General features: G+C 53.0%; 1 protein-coding gene across 6 annotated transcripts in view; it reads left to right on the top strand.

The window, feature by feature from the left end:
* Nucleotides 1-13,531, top strand: part of LARGE2 (LARGE xylosyl- and glucuronyltransferase 2) — a 51,865-nt gene extending 38,334 nt beyond the window's left edge. For 4 of the 6 annotated variants that reach the window (XM_045014898.1, XM_045014899.1, XM_045014896.1 and 1 more), the window contains 14 exons: nt 330-510; nt 1,840-2,111; nt 2,856-2,938; nt 3,446-3,674; nt 5,504-5,675; nt 5,920-6,024; nt 7,053-7,165; nt 7,564-7,689; nt 7,913-8,068; nt 8,284-8,447; nt 9,583-9,861; nt 10,396-10,542; nt 10,833-11,028; nt 11,244-13,530. In XM_045014898.1, coding sequence (XP_044870833.1) covers nt 411-510; nt 1,840-2,111; nt 2,856-2,938; nt 3,446-3,674; nt 5,504-5,675; nt 5,920-6,024; nt 7,053-7,165; nt 7,564-7,689; nt 7,913-8,068; nt 8,284-8,447; nt 9,583-9,861; nt 10,396-10,542; nt 10,833-11,028; nt 11,244-11,441 — 2,340 coding nt within the window. In that variant the 5' untranslated portion in view covers nt 330-410 and the 3' untranslated portion in view covers nt 11,442-13,530. Of the gene's footprint in view, nt 1-329; nt 511-1,839; nt 2,112-2,855; nt 2,939-3,445; nt 3,675-5,503; nt 5,676-5,919; nt 6,025-7,052; nt 7,166-7,563; nt 7,690-7,912; nt 8,069-8,283; nt 8,448-9,582; nt 9,862-10,395; nt 10,543-10,832; nt 11,029-11,243 lie in introns of all 6 variants that reach the window. The other 2 variants (XM_045014901.1, XM_045014902.1) reach the window with 2 other exon arrangements.
* The last annotated feature ends 4,307 nt before the right edge of the window (nt 13,532-17,838 follow it).

Here is a 17,838-nt window from a genome sequence, read left to right as displayed (position 1 = left end):
AGTCAGGGACCAGGCAGGGTGCTGCATTGAACAGTAACAAGGGGTAAAGCCAGCAACGCTGGAGCCTTCATCAGTGGGTACAGGAGGCAGCGTCTCCAGACTCCCCTAGTCAGCTTCACTGTAATCCCTAAATGGGGCAAAGGGTGCCCTCTCAGCATGCCTGGGAGAGCTATGCCAGAGCTGAGCTGCCATCGTGGTTACACAGCTGCTTCACTCAGAGACTCTGAGCTAGTGCCATCCTCCGTGCCCAGATGTTGGACTGAGATGGGAGAGCCCTGAAGGCTTGTGCCTTGGCTGTGTCGCTTCCATGTGCTTCTCCTCCATTGCAGGCTCTAGGATGCTGGGGCCAGCTAGGCTAGACCTGCCCACGTGATCCTCACTGCTTCCAGCCCTCGCCCTGCCTGCCCATCATGCTGCGCTCCTGGCGTGGAAAGCTGAAGCTGCTGCTCGCCATTGCAGTGCTGGTGATCCTTCTCTCGTGGCTCTGTATCTTTGTGGGCAGTTCAGAATGTGAGTGTGGCCTGGCTGTGGGTTGAGGTACGGCCCAGGACAGGGGAATGAGCGACAGCAGACAGACAGCTGCCAGCCAGGGCTCTTGGCTTCTGGTTCTGCCACTAACTTGCTGTGGGCCCAGTCCTTCCCTCTCTCTGCCTCAAATTCCTTATCTGCTGTAACATGGGGTGATGCCCCTGCCCTGTCTCTGGGGGGCTTGTGAGGGCAAGTACATTACTGTGTATAAAGCATTATGGGTGGAGGTGGAGCTAGGAGAGGGGCTTAGAGATGGACGGGGGCTGGGATCCAAAAAGGCTGCAAGGCTGAGCATCACAGGTGCTTAACTTCTAGGTGTGTAGGAAATCACAGGAACAACACTGTGATCCACAAAGCCTGGGCTAGGCACCTAGGCTCCCTAGGCAAGGACGGGGGAGAGCTGGGTGCCTTACAATGGGATCCACAAAAGCCAGCATGCTAGTCTGGGAGCCACCTCAGCTGGCCAATGGGAGATGCTGATGAGAGAGGTGCACTAAGCCCCAACCTCCCACAGAGAGAGGTGCCTGGGCTGGGCTGCGGGGAGGTCCTATCTCTGCTTGTGATCCAAACCGGGGGGAGGTAGGTGCTCCTGTGCTTCACTGGTGTGTGGGGCCTGATTCGATAGGCCTGCCCAGAGGCCACCTAACTCCACTTAAAACAGCAGGGAGGAGGGAGCGGAGGAGGTTCTCCCTCATAACCTGGTTGGGTGCTCAGCTGGGATGTGGGAGACCCCTGGTTCAAAACCTCCCTCTGCCTGAAGAGGAGAAGGGATTTGAACAGGGATCTGCCACTTCTCAGGTGAATGCTCTAACCAGTGAGAGAAAAAGTGATTCTCTCTCTGGCCCAATTAATGTTTGTTTAAAGTGGAATAACTTCAGTAGAAGAGATTGAGGGAGATGCACATCAGAATATTGCCCATGCCCCACAAGCTGTTGATTGGAGTCAGGTAGCCTCTGAGCCTCTACTGGATTGGACTGTGCATGTGACGCAGGTGGCCCAGTGCCTGGTTTGTGAATAGTCAGGTGTCCAGAGCCTAGAGGGAGGCAGCTATGCACATGCCTCTGTGGGGATTTGGGGCCTTCTTTCTCCGCAAATGGCTGTCCTCAGCCACCGGTGCCACTCCCATAGTATCCCCCTCCCTCCCCATGCCCTACACTCACTGTGGCTTTGGGGTTCTCTCTCCCCACACATGGCCAGCTGTTCTCTCTTCTCCCTCCCCATTTCCATGGTTATGGGGCAGTGCATGGGGTGCTGTCCCACCATGTCCTGGGGTGCGAACTCTCAGTGATTTGGGGGGCTCTCTCCCCACAGATGGCCGTTCCCTCCTATTGTCTCCTTGCTTTGGGGACCGGCCGAGCCAGGACCTGGAGCGAGAGGCCTTGGCATCTCAGGTGCGCAAGGTGGAAGAGGAGAACCTGCAACTGCGCCTGCGGCTTAGCCAGGCTCAGGGGCAAGCTGGGGCTGTGGACGGGAGCGATGGCAGCCAGCAGTGGGCAGCCTCCTTTGAGGATGGGGACACCCCAGGGGATGACAGGAGCAACCGCACAGGCTGCCCCAAGCAGCAGACGGTGCAGAAGTGTGAGGTGAGCGAGTGCAGCCGGCTTCATGGCGCTGTCCTTGGGGAGGGCAGGCACCCTGAGGGACCTGCACATATGGCCAATGACACTGGGTGCTGAGGGTCCCCATGGCCTAGGGTGATGGCCTGAGTCCCTAGATTCAATCGCCTCTGTACAGCTGCCCGAGTGCACTGGCTGTGCCAGGGCCTCCCCCTTGTTGTCTGCTTTGTTCATGCCTCAAACACTTGGGCATTTTATTTGCAGTTAAGGGTGTGATGCTGACAGCCAAAAGAATGACCCCTTCTTGCCTCCCGCTGGGAGACGTTAGTGCCCCACCTCAGTGCCTCAAAGTGTCTGAGCATACAGGTGGGGAGGCAGCATCAGGACTCCTGGGTTCTCTTCCCAGCTCTGCCACTGTTGTGTGATCCGGGGCAAGTCCTTCCTCACTCTCTGCCTCAGTTTCTCCACCTCTCACCTGTGGGTAATGACCCTGACCTGTGTCCCTGGGGGGCTGGGTTGCTGAGGCTGTTTCTGTGTGAGATGTGCTGTGTGAGGTGAGATGGGCAGGTAGGGGAACTGCCTGACCAGAATGTTACGCAGCCGCTGTCGCCATCTGCCTTGGGAGGGGAGGACTCTAATCAGTGCCAAGATCCTGGGGTGGGGGATGATACTGTAGAGTGTTATTGCCCCAGAGGCTGTGCATGCTGGACAACCCTTGCCCCAAGGGTGCTGCTTTGGGCAGGGCTGACGGTGCCTTCTGTCTCTGGGCAGCTCCTGCACGTAGCGATTGTGTGCGCTGGTCACAATGCGAGCCGAGACGTGGTCACCCTGGTGAAATCCATCCTCTTCCACAGGTAACCCAGGCGGCGGTGCTGGGGGAGCCTGTGCTATGTTACACTAATTTATACAAGTTCTTACCCTGCACTTACCCTGTCTTCAGGGGCTGGTGGCCTTCTGTCTCCATTTTCGACCCATGTGTTTTGGGGGTTCAGGTAAAATGAACCACTCCTGCAGCTTGGCTCCCCCGTCACAGAGTAGTGGGAAGGGGAGGTGCATAGCTGGGAAGCCCAGGCTGTTGTGGTGGTGAACTTAACCTATCCCTCCTCCCCAGTCACAACTCCCAGGATCCTTTGTTACTGTGACCAGTGTTTGAGGGTCCCATGTGAAGGGGGCTGTGCTGTCTGGGTAGGGGCTGAGTGAGGTGGGGGGTGGTGAAGGTGCTCTGGGTCCCACCTGTCCCAGGTTGACCCTGGCCCAGGATGGGGCATCTTCTCCCAGATGCCACCAGTTTTGGTGGTGGAGGAAGCTGTCCCTGGGCTCAGTGGGGGTCTCTGACAGCTGCCTGCATTTCCCCCTGGCAGGAAGAACCCTCTCCATTTCCACCTCATCACGGACTCCGTGGCTCAGCAGATCCTGCAGACTCTCTTCCAGTCCTGGATGGTGCCCTCTATCCACGTTAGCTTCTACAACGCAGATGATTTGAAGGCAGGAGCCCCAGATCCCTTCCTCCCTCAACTGTTCCTCTCCCCCCTTTCTCAGCTTCTCTTTCCAGACTCAGTATTCCAGGGAAGTGAGCAGCCCCTCAGGGAGGTGAGGGGATGGGGGTGCTAGAGAGAGTTCACCAGACTATTAACTCTTTTGCTGCTGGCCCCTCTCTCATCTGTTCTCCTTGTGGTGTCTGTTATCATTTGACTGATAAGGGGGCACTTGGTTGGCGTGGGGGTTATGAAGGGGACTTTCTCCTCCGCTTTGGCTCTGGTCTGTAGTAGCTGAAAGCTGCTCCCTTCTGTGAGTTCCCAGGTGGTTCCTGTATGAAGGAGCTGGCAAGTCTCAGACCCATTCCTAGTAAGCACATGTCAAGATGACACAACCACTAGCCCAGGTGACACTAACTGGTCCCCTGGTTGGCAGTCACCTCAGAGAGCCAGGTGTAACAGGGCCATGCACTCTCACCTAGAGACGGCCCCTCCACAGCAAGGTGGGATTCACTGGCTTGGATATGAAACAGCCAGAGTCAAAACCGTCCACAGAAGCGCAGTGGGGCATGCTAAGGGGCAGTGGGAAGCCTGGGCATCAGAGTTCAGTCTGGTCACTCACAATCGAGCACAGATGATGGGGAACAGGGAGGAGCTGTGGACAGAGCACAGAGAAATATCCCAAAGGGCCCAAAAGAGAACAGGCATGTGGGCAGGATTAAAGTGAGATTCAGCCTCAGGAAATAGTGCTAATACATGAGGGGAAATATAACCTGAAACCCAGATCCTCGATGAGAGGGGCTGGCAGAGCCTGGGGAGAGTGGGGCTGTGATGGGACAGAGCTGCACAAAGACCCCTGCAGTTGAGGGCTGTGTACTCAAGAGGATTTGTGTCCCAAAGCCGGGAGGGGATAGCTGCTCTTTGTATGGCTCTGAAAACCTCAGTCCCTGGGGTGTCTTCTCACGGAGCAGGGAGGAGACACTCAGCAGGTGACATTGGTCCTGAGGGGCCCAGAGCTGACATGCATACTGGAGGGAGTGCAGGGAAGGGCTACAGGAATGAACAAGGAGTTGTGGGGAGCAATTAAGGAACGGAATCCGTCCATCTGGGCTAGTGACTGTAAGGAGGGAGGGAGAATGTGGGGATGGGAGATATCTGGATGTGTAAACCCCAAGTGGGGGAGGGGAAGATTTTTTCAAGCTGATACATAGGGTGCAATGTGGGGCGGGGCAGGGCAGGGCAGAAGGAATCTTGGCTGAGACATCCTGACACTCGCTGGGGGGAGGAGCCCATTGCCCAGCTGTTGAACACTAATGTGGAACAGACTGGAGAATGGACTGTAGGGGTCAGTCCTTTGTGGCCTCTGGGAGAGTGACTGGCTGCTCTCTTGGGCCTTTTCCATCTTTGCTGCCTGTGGGGACATTGAGTGAGTCGGTAGGGAGGGGGTGAGGATAAGATCCATGGAGGCCTCTGATTCCCATCTGCCTTAAACACTTCAAATGGAAAATACATTAGCACTAAGCTTGGAATCTGTGCGCCCCCTGGTGGCAGCTGCCATAGTGGGTGCAATCTGTGGAATAGGCCCTGGGTGAAGGCCTGAGCAGCCAGAATGTTGTACAGTGCGGCAGTAAAATCCCCCATGTTATATCCCCTGGGATCCCGGGGGTGTGCCTCCCACCCACACGTGGAATGCAGTTGCCTTGCCTTGCTAGGACTCACTCATACCTCCTGACGGTTCTGAAGCTCTGTGGCACAGTTGTGCTGCCTCGTTAGCCTCTGGGGCAGTGGGGGTTGGATTTGGGGAAGGGCCACACCACTTGACACTTCTGTTTCTGGGGGAAGTGTTGGATTTGTGGTACAGACTCGGTGCTGTGTGTCTAGCCCCAGGGGTGTTCAGGAATGGCCATGTCCTGGCCCTGAGGGCTCCTTCCCTCCCTGTTGCAGGCAGAGGTGTCGTGGATTCCCAACAAGCATTACTCTGGGATTTATGGGCTGATGAAGCTGACGCTCACTAAGGCGCTGCCCTCCAACCTCTCCAAGGTCATTGTCCTGGACACAGACATCACCTTTGCCACTGACATTGCTGAGCTGTGGGCCGTCTTCGGGAAGTTCTCTGGTGAGGGGCAGTTGTGGAGAGGAGGGGCCTTGGGCCCAGTTGAGTAGCTGTACCTCTGGGAGAGGAGCCAGGCCCATTCCCCTGATTCCTCTGAACACCTGCGGCCCCTTGGCATTGGGTGGTGTTTAGGAGTCTGTTCTGGTTGGCTCTCCCAGTCTGTCCTCGTCAGCCACTTGTGGGCGGGGGCATGGATCTGTGGTGGGCACATACTCCTCTGGTGAGGTGGATCTGTCTTGCTTTCCAGACAAGCAAGTGATTGGGCTGGTGGAGAACCAGAGTGACTGGTACCTGGGAAACCTCTGGAAGAACCACAGGCCATGGCCAGCGCTGGGACGTGGCTTCAACACAGGTGAGCCCAGAACATCCACAGGTCAACTCCTGTTGGGTGGGGGTTTATCCTGTCTCTGTCAGTGGTGAGGTCGGTGCAGGGCAAGGCCTCCAGCATGTCTGGGGGGACGGGGCTGGGATGAGGAAGCAGCTTCTTCTGCTCGTTCCTGGTATTAAGAGCTGTTGCTGTGACTCCCCTCCTGTCCCAGAGAAATGCTGCTGCTGCTGCCCTCTGTGACTTGGGGAGCAAACTGCCAGCCCAGGCCCTGTCAGCAAATCCACTGGGAATTGAACTGTGCGTGGCCTTGGCCACAAGGGGCTGATGGCAGGTCTCCCCAGTAGCTCTGTCTGTGCCTCTGTCATGACTGGCCGCCATTCCCTGCTGTTCCAGCACAGGGCCTCTCTTATGTTGTGCCACCCTTTGATTTTATAATAGGGATAAGTGGTCCCAGGGAGCTGCTCTGAGACCCCTTAAACTCACTTAATGTGTCTCTCGAGTCTGAACTAGAGCCATATGTGCCAGCCTTGCTCCTTGGCTGCCAGTGCTGCACTGCACTCTGCTGCTTCCCCAGGGATGGTTTCTTAGGGTCACTCAGTGGCATCCCGCAGAGGTGACTGCTCCCCTAGGCCCGTCCTTTAGTGACTGAGTGTGAGTGACAGAGCTGCCCAGGCCAATCAGAAAGCTGGTGAGGTAAGAGCCCCCACTCCCTGTACTCTGGGAATCCTATCAGAGGTGAGTTCCCAGGACTCCTCCAGGAGGAGATGCTGCTGTTGAGAGGGGTGTGGGACACAGGGATGCCATGTCCAGGCTACCAGTAAGCCTAGAATCCAGTCCCCGGCTGGGACACCCAGCAAAGAGCCTTGCTGTTAGAGAACTTGCTATGGGGATGGCGTCCCAGAGCATTGACCTAGTACGCTTCAGAAGGGGCTGACTGGAGCTGAGCTCAAGGGTGGCTTAAGGCTGGATCGACTGCATCAAACACAGTGCTGGGCTGGCTAGTGCCTGTGTGACGTGGGGACACCTGTGACCTCTCCTCCCCCACTTCCCAGGAGTGATCCTGCTGCTGCTGGAGCGTCTGCGCCAGATTGGCTGGGAGCAGATGTGGCGGCTGACGGCGGAGCGGGAGCTCATGAGCATGTTATCCACCTCGCTGGCAGATCAGGTATGGAGCCAAGCTGCGTCCCAGCTGCAGGCTCTTCTTTGACCCCAGTTCCTACTCTTGGGCAAACTATAGATGCAGGAAGCTGCAGGTGGGGGAGCAAACGCTGGGGCCATGGGATGCTGCTGACACTACAGACAACAAAGGCTGTGAGTGGATGCCCTGGGACTCATGCTAGAGATCTGTAATCTTCCGCTCCATCAGCTCAGCCTTGGTCCTGACCTGCAGCATTCCTTGTATTTCAGCCCTGGACACCTCCTGAGCAGGGTCTGGTTACCATGTCCACCTGTAGGGATCCCTAGTCTGACCTCTCTTTTCCACTCAGGGTTTCCCCTCCAACCCTCAGGGGGGTCTCCAGAGGTGTCCAGCTCCCCGTGTGCTCACTGGTGATTCTCTTCCAGGACATCTTTAATGCAGTGATTAAGCAGAGCCCAGTGCTGGTGTACAAGCTTCCCTGCTTCTGGAACGTGCAGCTGTCCGACCATACCCTCTCAGAGCAGTGTTACTCAGAGGTCTCTGATCTTAAGGTGGGTCTCCCGGTCCCTGGCTGGGGCCTTTCCCCATTCCCAGGAGGAGCTGCACTGGGCCCAGGAGTCTCACATCTCCACTGCTGCAGGCACTGAACCCTCCTGGCCTGGGGGATGGGGTGTTGGGTCCTGTGATGCAGCTTGCACCCCAGGCCTGGTGGGTGGTAGGCCCAAAGGGGAGGGGGAATACTGTGTCCCTGACGCTCCAGCCCATCTTTTTCAGGTGATCCACTGGAACTCGCCCAAGAAGCTGCGGGTGAAGAACAAGCATGTGGAGTTCTTCCGGAACCTCTACCTGACCTTCCTGGAGTATGATGGGAACCTGCTGCGCAGGGAGCTCTTTGGTTGTGCCAACCTGCCCAGCCCACCCAGAAACCAAGTGAGCCCTTGCTGGTTGCTAGCCCCACCCTTGATCCTCACTTGCCCTTAACATGTGGGACATGGGACATTCCATCCCCCGAGCAGGCTCCATCTCCTGGGACTCTGCGAAGGCTCCGTCCAGTCTAGTTGAAAGCATCCCATGTGTTCCAGCTGCAGCATCTGTCTGCCCCCGCCTCACCCCTGCCCCTGCCCCACTTTGTTCTTATGTTCTAGCTGCAGGAGGCCCTGGAGGATCTCGATGAGGATGACCCCTGCTATGATTTCCGCCGGCAGCACCTTATGCTGCACCGCATCCACCTGTTCTTCCTGCAGTATGAGGTCCTGGCCTCGCCTGACCCTGCTGATGTCACCCTGGTGGCCCAGCTCTCCATGGACAGGTACTTGGGCAGGGACTGGGATGGGAGGAGGGGTGGCTCCCCCTGCTGAGGACTGAGGAACTGTGGGCTCTGTAAGATGGTTCATTAGCCCTGGAACTTCTGTACGTGGAACTTTCAAACTGACCCAAGGTTAGTTCTGCACTAATAGAAACATTACTTCTTCAGGGGGTGCCGGAGACTGTCCTTGTAGAGTCTGGGGCTCAAATGGGAGTTGTGCCACAAATGAAATGTTTGTATTTTGATTCTGGGATTGCAAAATCACACTTCACCTCAGAATCATGCCCCAAAATCTGAACCTTATATTAAAAAAAAAAAAAAGTTTCTAGTCCTCCTGGCTGCAAAGAAAACCTTGTAACTACAAACCTAGTGTACCTGATGCAGCAGCATCTGCCTTAGTTTGCAGCAAGCCTGAAACACCAGCTGCAAGAGGTATGAACTGCTCCTTTGTCTTAGTGGGGTGTTAACGCTGGTAATTTCATATTTAGGTTTCACAGTTAACAGTGTTTAATTATTTAATTGCTGAACATAGTAGCAGAAATAGGCAAAGAATGTGCGTATCCCACAATTCCAGACTCCCTCCCCACATCCCCAAAGCCCTCTAGATAGCCGTTTAACTCTCCTACTCTCTGATTTCTGTAGTGCAGTTACATGCTAACACACACACCTGTGGCATGTCAAAACAGAAAGGCAGAGAGAGTAAAATAAATTGAATTCAATATTAAAACCACCACCACAAGGGACTGCTGCACTGATGGGATGAGTCATTTTCATGCTTAATTAAATAAAAACCTGCACTGTGGAACGTGCCTGGAGCTGCCACAGAATTCCCAGCGTTTCCAGCCAAGGCCACAGAATGTAAGGAACTTGCTATAGAATCCAGGTTGTTTGCTGTGGAGTATGCGGCAGGGCCTTGGACGTTATGTTCTGTGGTAGCCTGCTGAGGGGAGGATAAAAAGAGGGTCAGTGGCAGTAGGGCAAGATGAGTGGCATCAGCATTGCAGAGTGGGAGGCTAGCTCAGTCTCTTCTGCTTGGCTGTGTCCACTGCTCTTTCCTGCCTGCTCAGTCACCTGGAGCTCTCCCCATGTGTCTGGCTCTGGCACAGCCAGTCTCATGCCGTTTCCCTTTGGCTTACAGGTTACAGATGCTGGAGGCAATCTGCAAACACTGGGCAGGCCCCATCAGCCTGGCGCTGTACATGTCAGACGCAGAGGCCCAGCAGTTCCTGCGCTATGCCCAGGGCTCGGAGGTGTTGAGCAGCCGCAGGAATGTTGCCTACCACATTGTGTACAAGGAAGGGCAGTTTTACCCTGTCAACCTGCTGCGCAATGTTGCGCTGACCAATGCAGAAACACCCTATGTCTTCCTGACGGACATTGACTTCCTGCCCATGTATGGTCTCTATGATTACCTCAGGTGTGGCCCTCTCCGTCTAGCCCAAGCTAGTCATTCACCCCAAGGGGCCCAGGTGGGATGGTTCCCTCCAGGATGTTACCCAAGGTTCAGTCTGTGTCCCAAACAATGGGGCTCCCAGCCCTTCCCTCAGGAGGTGATTCCCCAGCCTGGGAGTTCTTGCTGCCAGGAAGTTTCTCATTCTGTAGGCGCAGGCTGAGCTTGAGCCTTCTGGGAGGGTCCCGCTGTCACGTGGGAGAGAGAACCCTTGCTTGGGGAAGGAGATGCCCCTTTTGCACCACTGGTGGATGGGGGTGCTGCACCCTTTCCCTGCATGGTGGATCCCAAGGGCCTTTAGACTCTCCTCCCACCAACCTCACACTAAGAAAAGACAGGATCCTCTAGAGCCTGCGGATGCCCTTCCAGCATCTGCTAAGGGGGCCCAGGAACACAGCTGTGCGTAGGGCTCTTAGCTCCCAGTGGGGTGTGTGGCAGTCACCTCTTGCTGGCTCCATGCCATCCTTGCAAGGCCTCACACTCTCCCCTTCCCTGCTCCAGGAACTCCATCCGGCAGCTGGAGCTGCCCCAGCGGAAGGCAGCACTCATTGTGCCAGCATTTGAGACTCTGCGCTACCGTCTTGCCTTCCCCAAGTCCAAAGCGGAGCTGCTCTCCATGCTGGACATGGGCTCCCTCTACACCTTCAGGTAGGTGCTGGAGCCACTCTCGTCCACGCCGCAGGGCCCAGGCCACAGGCAGCAGGAGGCTCCCTGGTCCCTCCCCATTCCTAGGGGCTGTGGTGCAACCCAGACCCAAGCACCTCTCGTGTCATCCCCCACCCTCAGTCTGTGCCTGTGTCTGGATCTCTGTTCTGAAGCTGCTGCCCCACAGGTAGTGAGAAGTGTGTGTCTCTCCCTGCAACCCCACGGTTCGCTGCGCCGCTAGTCTCCCCCAGTGTGTCACATTTATCTGGTGCTTCATTTGTTTCTCTCTGAAGGTACCATGTGTGGCCAAAGGGCCATGCCCCAACTGACTATGCCAAGTGGCGGACAGCCACGGTGCCATACCGTGTGGAGTGGCAGCCGGACTTTGAGCCTTACGTTGTAGTGAGGCGTGACTGCCCCCAGTATGACCAGAGATTCGTGGGCTTTGGTTGGAACAAGGTGTCCCATATCATGGAGCTTGATGCCCAGGTGAGTGAGGAGCCAGTGGAATTTCCTGCACCCAGACTCTGCTTTCTTCCTAGGGACCCCATACTGCTGCCTTGGGCAGGTGCCTTCTGGGTCCCTCCCAGCACAGTGCTTCCGCTGGACTAAGCTTTGATGCCCCTGAGCAGGTGATCTGGCCCCCATGGGTGTGGGCAGAGCCCTGCTCTGTGCCTGCTTGCTGACCTCCTTCTTCTTCCCAGGAGTACGAGCTGCTGGTCCTCCCCAATGCCTTCATGATCCACATGCCTCACGCTCCCAGCTTTGACATCTCCAAGTTCCGCTTGAGCGCTGGCTACCGGGACTGCCTGCAGACGCTGCGGGAGGAGTTCCACCAGGACCTGTCGCGTAGGTATGGCGCCGCCGCACTCAAATACCTCACTGCCGAGAGGAGCCTGTGATGCCGAGGGACAGCGTGGTGGTGGGCTGGAGGGGGAAGGGCACAGACCACTTCCTTCCTACGCGGCTCACTGCCTGAAACGGATCAAACCTGCAGCACAGTTTCCTCATCACAGGAACAGTAGATCCCACTAGGGATAGAAAGAATCAAGAGAAAGGAGCAGTTTAAGAACCAAGAGCCCCTAAGTGGCTGAGGGAGCAGAGCCTCAGGGCTGAGGGTTTCCTCACAGCAGCTGAAAGCCTCACCCAGAGACAGGACAACATTGCTAATCTCCCAGCAAGGGGGTTACCTGGAGCCTATTTCTTACTTCAAGGGCCAGGGTGGGATTGGTCCCTATTGTTCAGTTTCCAGAGCTTTGGCCACTGTGAATGACCCCACTGATGGGGCTCCCATGCAGTCCCCTGGGGCACTTGCCAGAAAGCTTTACCTGACGTTCTGCAAGATGCTCCCTTGCTTGGTTTCATTAGCTCCTCCCCTGTGCACCCTCTGGGCTTTGCCTCCTTCCAGGCCCTGCAGTTACTGCTGTCGGGTGTAGCTTAGCCCTGCAAGACAGGCTGAACTTAGTTCTTAATTTCTTCTGATGAACCCCCCTGTTTGTGATTGTCTGAACTCTTTCCCTGTGCCTAGAGGGGACTGAAGCACCCCCATGTTTCCCCAAGGGGACCGTGGCCTACAGAATTGGTCTCTTAGGGCTTGCCTACACTGCTGTGAAACACGCTCAGCTGGAGCGGGGTGCAGGGCTATAAAACTGCAGTGTAGACGTTGGGGGTCAGGCTGGAGCTGAGGCTCTGTGACCCTTCCTGCTTGTTTTGCAGGTGGCTGTATGTGCACAAGTGTGCCCATCTTTTGCTGGCTGAGGGTCTGTACACAACACCTGACAGCTAAGATCCCTGCATAGGCACTGCCTCTGGCCAGCCTATACCATTAACCTTCATGGCCATCTTCCCCCAGAGGAGGGGAAGTCCTGTCCCTCTTCCCCATGCTGTCTGGACGGGATTTCAGGCTGCTGCCACTTGGTGTCACATCCCCGGATTCTCCTGCACGTGGCTAGTGAGGGTTGGTGCTGCAGGTCTGAGGCCCTGGTCAGCTGCTGGGGTTAACAGCAGGTTTCGTTCTGGTCTGTGCTTTGGAGCTGAGCGAGTATTGGATGTATTGCCAAATTGTGGTGCCTGTTGTGATAAAACCATCCTGTCCCTGCCACTCTGGGAGTAGGTAAAATTGTCCCCTGGTAGCCACTACCTGCTCGGAGAAACCTCTCAGGGGGTCACTTCCAAGTCTCAGAAGGAAAGAGCCTGAATCTCAGTAATACTGACACTGACAATCAGGGACACAGTTGACATTGTAGCTGGAAGCCATGGTCAGAGCCTGTGCTGGGAGCAGCTTCGGCCAGGTGCTTTTCCACAGTCGTCACACACTGGAGCACAGAGGCACATTTGCTTTCCTCACTCTCTATTTAAGTTATTTAAGATGATTTCCTCACAGGGTGTAAATGATTAGGAGGGCCTGGGGTTTTTAGCTTTTCTCTTCCTTGCTGATGGTTCTGAAGTATCTTCAGGCCCGTCATTGCTCGATTCTGCTCTTCACTTCCTGGCATTAATCTGAACCACAAGAGCCGCCACCGTGCTGGGAACGAAACATTCCGGCCAGGCCCAGGGGCCGTTGTCCTGCACTCTTTGTATGGAAAAGGCACAAGTGTCTCTGGTAATTTTTAATTAAAGCTTTTTTTAAAATTCTTTTTCAAACCCTGGGAAGCCATGTGGTTATTTTGTCACATTCTGTCTGATCCTGGGGTTAGGCAGGGCTTATAGGCAGGTAGGAAATGAGGGCAAGGTCACTTCCCCAGGAGAGAGGGTTGTGTGAGGAGCTGATACTGCGTCACAAGCTTGTGGAGGGATGGCAAGTACAGTGTGGGGATTTAAAGGGTTGGGGGCAGCAGTGACAACAAGCTGTAGAAATGTCAGCTCCACCGAGCAAGACAGAACTCATCCCCTACCCAGCCCTGGACCCTTTGGCATTTACTAACACGAGGGAGATCAGTTCATGGTCTACCAAAGTGTTGTGGTGGTGGGTGGCTGCTGTTATGCTTTGGCTGAGAGTGCTCTTTCAAAGTGACTGTACGAAGGGCATTGCAGGATTCCATGGGGGCTGGCCCTTGCTAACTTAAGGTCAAACAGCTAAAAACATGTATTGTTTTTTCTGCCAGTGCTGCAAGTGTCCCGTCCCCCCCAAACAGTCAAGCTGGGCTCTTTCCATCTCACACATCATCCCCTTTAACAAACAAACATGCTACAGGGCAAATTCTGCCTTCTGTCACTTCTGTAGCCCTGTCGCCTTCCGCAAGTGCAACCAATCAGAACCTATTACCCAGTTCTATTGATGGTGCACAAGAGGGACTGGAGTGTAGCTATGGGGCTAACAGCACTAAGACCATGTTTTAGTCCCTACAGGCAGTAGCTGTGACATTCAGAGGGAGGAGCTCTGAGGGGTAAGAGGGGCCCATTTGTACAGTTACATCAGACCAAACCCACACTTTGAGCCTATTTGTGAATTGGCTGGGAAGCTTTTCCTGTACTAACAAGAGTTCCTTCTTCCTGGCATCCTCACAACACAAGCTGAGACCAGCAGTAACCACCTGCCCATAGCAGCATGTGCCTAGACTGCAGCATAACTAAAATCAAGCTAATCTTGTTACCTAGCATCTGTGCTAGGAGAAATGGTGATGTTAGGTCAAGTTGAGCTAGCGCATGTTAGCTAAGCCTGCCTATACTCGACCACTTTTCTTAGGCCAGCTCTAGACTAGAATTTTTGCTGGTATAATAAGGCCTGCTACAGGTGGGAGTGTTTTGGTGACATTTCTCTAGCCCCAAAAGCCCTAGTTGAGATGCAGTTTTATCCTGGCTTAAAAATGATAGCTTATTTTGTTTGGGGAGGTGATTATACTGCCAGAAACACTTCTGCCAGTATAAGCTATGTCTGTGTTAAGAGGGTTTACCATTACAGCTGTACCAGGAAATCTTTTCTAGTACAGACCTGGCCTTAGCCAAGCCCTACGCTGTGGCCAATGCTTTAAAAAAAAAGAGTTAAGAGCTACTGACCCAAAGTAAAATTGAGTCCAGGCTGAGTCCCCAGTACTCCTTCTGGGCATGTGATCTTGAGGGAACCGCTGACGTGTGCAGTGAACATCCTGCACCGTTGAAGCAGCAGGCGTTATGGCCCTGTGTTCTCACCCCTGAACACAAACTTAATGAACAAAATTGCAGCTTTGGTGCATAAGGGAGAGCTAGTGAAAGCAGAAATGAGTTCTGGCTGCAGACGCTAGTGGCCCTCTTGCCTTGTGGAAAATACAGCTGTTTGACAAAGCTACGCTTTCAACCTCGACCTGAACATGTTCACCCACTGATGGAAGTGAAGCCTGAGCTCCCAGTAGACTGAGATTAGGTCTGGGCTCTGTATCACTTCGTTGGGAGCTGTTACAGTAGAAAGCTCTTCCAGGCCCGGGTGTTCCGTGTAGTGATGGGAAATGCTTCCCTCACCTGGTAAACATGGCTACAGAGACAAGAGATTTTATTGTGTTTTATTTAGTAAAATGTTAAAATAAATAAATACAAATTGATCAGATGCTCTGTATCCCTCTCCCGCTCCCTCCCCTCACTTTAATTTGCTAAAATCTAAACACAGTTGTACCAAAACTGAAACCACAAGGGACTTGAAGGCTACAGAGAGAAGGCAGCAAAGAGACTGCAATTCACTATTAGCATCAGGCTAAAAAAAATAGAGATATTTAAAAAAACCAAACCAGCTCACGAGTCAGTATTATTCTCAATATGCAATTCTGTGAAAACAAAGTGGTACCATTCAAAAAGGTATTTTACACCAAGGCCTGCAATGATATGGGATTCTCAGAAATGGGAGGGAACACAAGAGACGCTGGGGCTGTCTGGCACGAATGATAAATGAGACAGAGGTGAGAAGAGGTTGGATGGTATTTGGATATTAAAGTTCTTCGTTCCTGTGCATGACTAAATATGTCACACATGGCTGTGGAAATTATTCAACGAAAGACAAAACCTGCTACTTTTCCTGGTAGTGCCCTGGAGCACCAAGGAAGTGCTGCTGCTCTTTTACATGCACTTGCACTGAAGGTGCTAGTTTCAAGTGTAACTACTCAATCCTGCTACAGGTATATGGGATGTTGGGGCCACTGCCTTATTACTGAAATGAAGGACCCCTCAAAATCAGCTGCTTTCCTGTTTCTTTATCTAGAACCCAGTGCCCAAATTATTAGCCTCTTTGATCTTTTCCCCTTCTACAGCGACTTGGAATTAGCTCACAGGTAGATGTAACATAGCCAGGGGCTGAAGGCACAGGCAGGGAATGTGGGATCTGTTACTAAAGAGCATTTCAAGAAAGTCAGGTGAATGGGAGAGGATAAGATGGCTCAGGTGACTGGAACTAAGATACGGCATCTTTCACCTCTAGCTCAATGGCTTCAATATGAACCATGACAATTTTAAAGCTGGTCAGGGCCCATGAGTGAAATGAGTTACTGGGTCTAACTGCAGCTCCTAGCGAACCAGTATCTACATCACCAAGTCCATCACAATGTCCTTGGCACTAATTTTACCTTTCATTAGCATATGCAGCCAAGGTCAAGGAGTGATTTGACCCCAGAAATAACCTGGTCCCTGTCTGTAAAGGGTAAAAAGACATTGATAAAGAAGCATGTTTAAACATGATGTTAATTCCTCAGCCATGTGCTCCTTCATAACCCACTGTACTGCTCAGCACGGCCTAGTCCTTTTCCAAAGTCCTTGCCTGTGTCCTCCACTCCAGTCACTGTACAGCTAGAGCGTAGCTCAGCCACTCCTTCCTTTCACACCAGGGCTAAACCCCTCACCACTGACACTGACAGGTTTAATTTATTCCTTTAATTTTTGCAGTGAGATTAACTATCCTGTGTGAGGAATCTCACTGTAAAATCTTAAGAGGAGACAAGGCACTTGTAGCATTTATGGTGAGGTAAACTAGGTGAGATCAACCCTATACTCCCACTTGTAACTGACTCTGCCTAGGTTAGCTCCCTGTAAAACTACAGGTGCCCTGTCTTCCCTAGTTTCTTCCAGCATGACAACACACACATATTAGTGAGCCCATAGTAAAAACATTTTTTTGTCAGTGAAGCTATAGCCTGAACGTGGGAGCTCAGAGCAGAATCTCCAGCAGTGTATGGCTGGATGGGGCTGGTGGGTTCAGGCTGGGAAGCTGGCATTGTTCTTAGGAGATTATTTTTAAATCGCCCTAAGGAGCCCTGGCTGCCTGTCATGGGTGGTACAGGGAGTGACCCAGAGGCAAAGTAAATTTTGAAAGGGAAAGGTCCATGTTAAATTCTGCTCCAAGCCTGAGAGTCAGTCAACTATTTTCAACACAATGATCATTAAAATGAGGAAACGTTTCAGAATTACAGACTAGCCCAGAGCAAGCAATAACATGCAGACTTCTGCTCTGTTAATCTATTACTGTTATATACCCATTCTCTCAGTGACCAAAGAATGAGAAAAACAACACTTGGCCCTTATACAGCAAGTATAGAATTACCACCCCTATTACTATTTAATAGAGGGGAAACTGAGGCACAGATTTATTTATTTTTTCCCAAAAGTGGCAGCTGATTTTTTGAGTGCTCAACTTCAGACGCTTTCATTTTGATTTTCAGAGGTACTGAGCCCAGGCAGCTTCACTTGCTTTAACTGGAAGTGTGGGTGCTCAGTACAGTACTTCAGAAAAATCTGGCCCTTGCTCTTACACTAGCTACCCAAAATTCAGAGGCAACTGTTGAAAAATTTTCCCTAGAGACTTACCCAAGGCCACACAATAAACACATAGCAGAGCTGGGATTGTAACTCAGGAGTTACTCGGTCCTAGTCTTGTGCTCAATCCACTGCGCAACTCTGCTTGCTTAGTGAAAGTACAATTTCTCTCTTTTCTGGCTCAGAGGCACCAGCCAATTTCTTCATTTTTTCCAGCAACACGGCTAAAGGACGCTTTCTGAATGCCAGAGAACAAAGGAGTAGGATTGGCTGTGTTTATGCTGCCTGCATTGTAAATAAAAGTAATTTCAAAAACCGAAAGTGGTAAAAACACTGCTAAAATGACAGGAGACTGGCATCAACCTAACAACCTGGACCAGTTAGCAGCCTTTTCTTGCCCTTTGTCCACTTAGACAGTGAGCGCTTCTGGGCAGGGGGTCTCTGTTTCTGAAGCACTGCCACACATTTGGGCACTACAGAACTAGTAAAAATAGTAACAATGGAGCAATTGTTCCCTTACCTGTGCACTGAATTTGTGTGAGAAGTATCCCCAGTCTGGTACCAATGCACTGCTTCTTAACTTAGATCGAT

Source organism: Mauremys mutica, chromosome 4 (genome assembly GCF_020497125.1).
Source record: "Mauremys mutica isolate MM-2020 ecotype Southern chromosome 4, ASM2049712v1, whole genome shotgun sequence".
Classification (NCBI taxonomy): Eukaryota; Metazoa; Chordata; order Testudines; family Geoemydidae; genus Mauremys; species Mauremys mutica.
The sequence above is the reverse complement of the archived record's forward strand: the minus strand, read 5'-3'. Positions and strand labels throughout refer to the sequence as shown.